Source organism: Asterias rubens, chromosome 11 (assembly GCF_902459465.1).
Source record: "Asterias rubens chromosome 11, eAstRub1.3, whole genome shotgun sequence".
NCBI classification, from domain to species: domain Eukaryota; kingdom Metazoa; phylum Echinodermata; class Asteroidea; order Forcipulatida; family Asteriidae; genus Asterias; species Asterias rubens.
In genome coordinates this window covers 13029120-13030965 of record NC_047072.1, presented here as the reverse complement: position 1 = coordinate 13030965, position 1846 = coordinate 13029120, and the positions used below count along the sequence as shown (strand labels likewise).

The 1846-nt window shown below is 43.5% G+C and overlaps 1 protein-coding gene across 1 annotated transcript; it reads left to right on the top strand.

Moving 5' to 3' along the window:
- The first annotated feature begins 569 nt into the window (after positions 1-569).
- LOC117296727 (ryncolin-2-like) lies at positions 570-1565 on the top strand. Its single transcript, XM_033779770.1, has one exon. It carries the CDS (start codon positions 570-572, stop codon positions 1563-1565), a length of 996 nt encoding a protein of 331 aa, XP_033635661.1.
- Positions 1566-1846: the final 281 nt, after the last annotated feature.

The following is a 1846-nucleotide window of genomic DNA, read 5'->3' as shown; positions in this document are numbered from 1 at the left end:
TTTGTTATTTCATGCATATGTCGGGATACACCAAGTGAGAATACTGGTCTTTGACTTGGTACCAAACGTTTCCAGTGCCTTTAAGCGGATAGAACTCATTTAAATTTGGTGCAACCTTGTACTGGAGCTAAAATGAAATTTTACTAACTATGTCCTCCAGTGTAAATTGAAGTTTGATTATTATGGTAATGAATAGCATGCTCTATACATCGCGCATATTTCATGACGGCCGTAAAAATGATCAATACCACTTAAGTAACAGTTTACCAGTTGCCAACGGTTACCATTTTTAGTTGCTAAAGGTTTTTAGAATAGGCGGAAATCGTCTTATAATTGATTTCCCCATGGTTGCGCTTCGCTTCGCTTCGAGGACAGTTTGCTACCTATAGCTCCGTTAGACGCCGTCAAATTGCTTGAGTCCAGTATTAGCGCACTACTCAGTCAAAAGTTGAATCTACGAACTGAAATATTTCTACCCTTTGTTTGTCTGACTGGTGGTAGGCTTACCCCACTTGGAAGCTTCAACGGTGGTTTATTTACCTCACCTTTCGACTGGCATCGTAGACACCATGATGAAAGTTGACATGATAGCATTCTGTCTGACTTTCTTATTACATCAATGTAGCGGGAGTGTACAGGGATGGTTCATACCAGACTTGTACCCAGCCAGTAACCGGGCTTTACTCAACAATGCAATTCAATGGAAGACGGTATCTTCTCATGTAGTCTGTGGGCGAGACTGCTCCATGGATTCAAATTGTACATCCTTCAATTACCACATAAATAAACGTATTTGCGTGTTGAATAATGCAAATAGAGCTGACAGTAACATTGACTTTGTTAGTCTACGAGGAAGTGTCTACTACGATGGTAATTTGCAGACCCCTTCTTTCTCAACTCCAACTGACGCCAGCTTTAGTACATGTCTGATGTTTGCTAAAGCCGGCTATCTTACCAATGGCGTATACACCATTTACCCTGATGCACCGACTGATAGATTGTTGCAGGTTTACTGTGACATGAAGACAGATGGAGGAGGCTGGATCGTAATCCAGAGGAGACAAGACGGCTCTGGTAACTTTCACCGTTCCTGGGCCGACTACCAATCTGGGTTTGGTGATCTACAAAACGAGTTCTGGTTGGGGAATGATATCCTGCGTGACCTCACCGGAGCGGGACAATGGCAACTCAGAGTGGATTTGGAAGACTGGGAAGGGAAAACTTACTGGGCAACGTACGGTGAGTTTGCTGTCTGGGGAAACAAATACACCCTTTCGGTTGGCTACTACAGCGCTGATAGTACAGAAGGGGATTCAATGATCCCACAAAATGGGGTTCCATTTTCAACTGGGGATCGTGACAACGATAAAAGCGGCGGTGACTGTGCATCGACATACGAAGGCGCCTGGTGGTTCGATAACTGTTTTAAGGCACATCTGAACGGTAAATATTACTATGGGGGCGACCAGGGTGGATATGGACACGGGATACAATGGTACTATAATAGGGGCTGGTCGTACTCCTTCAAAAAATGCGACATGAAAATACGGGAAGTCTTGAATTAACCACTTATTTTCACAGGACTCGGGAAAGTACAAAGTATACAGTGCTAACACCCATCGGTGTATGGGTAAAAAAAATAAATGCAAATTAAACATCGTTGCGGTACCCGCTGCCAATAAAAAAAACAAATGATTCGAACTGTCTGTAGCTACCGGGCAACTCGGTATTGTAGCCTTTTTCACAGGACTCGGGAAAGTACTGAGTATAGACGATGTGACCTATGTTTACATTCAAACCGCCCTCTGTTGACAAAACACTATATACGTCATGTTTCGCCGGGCAC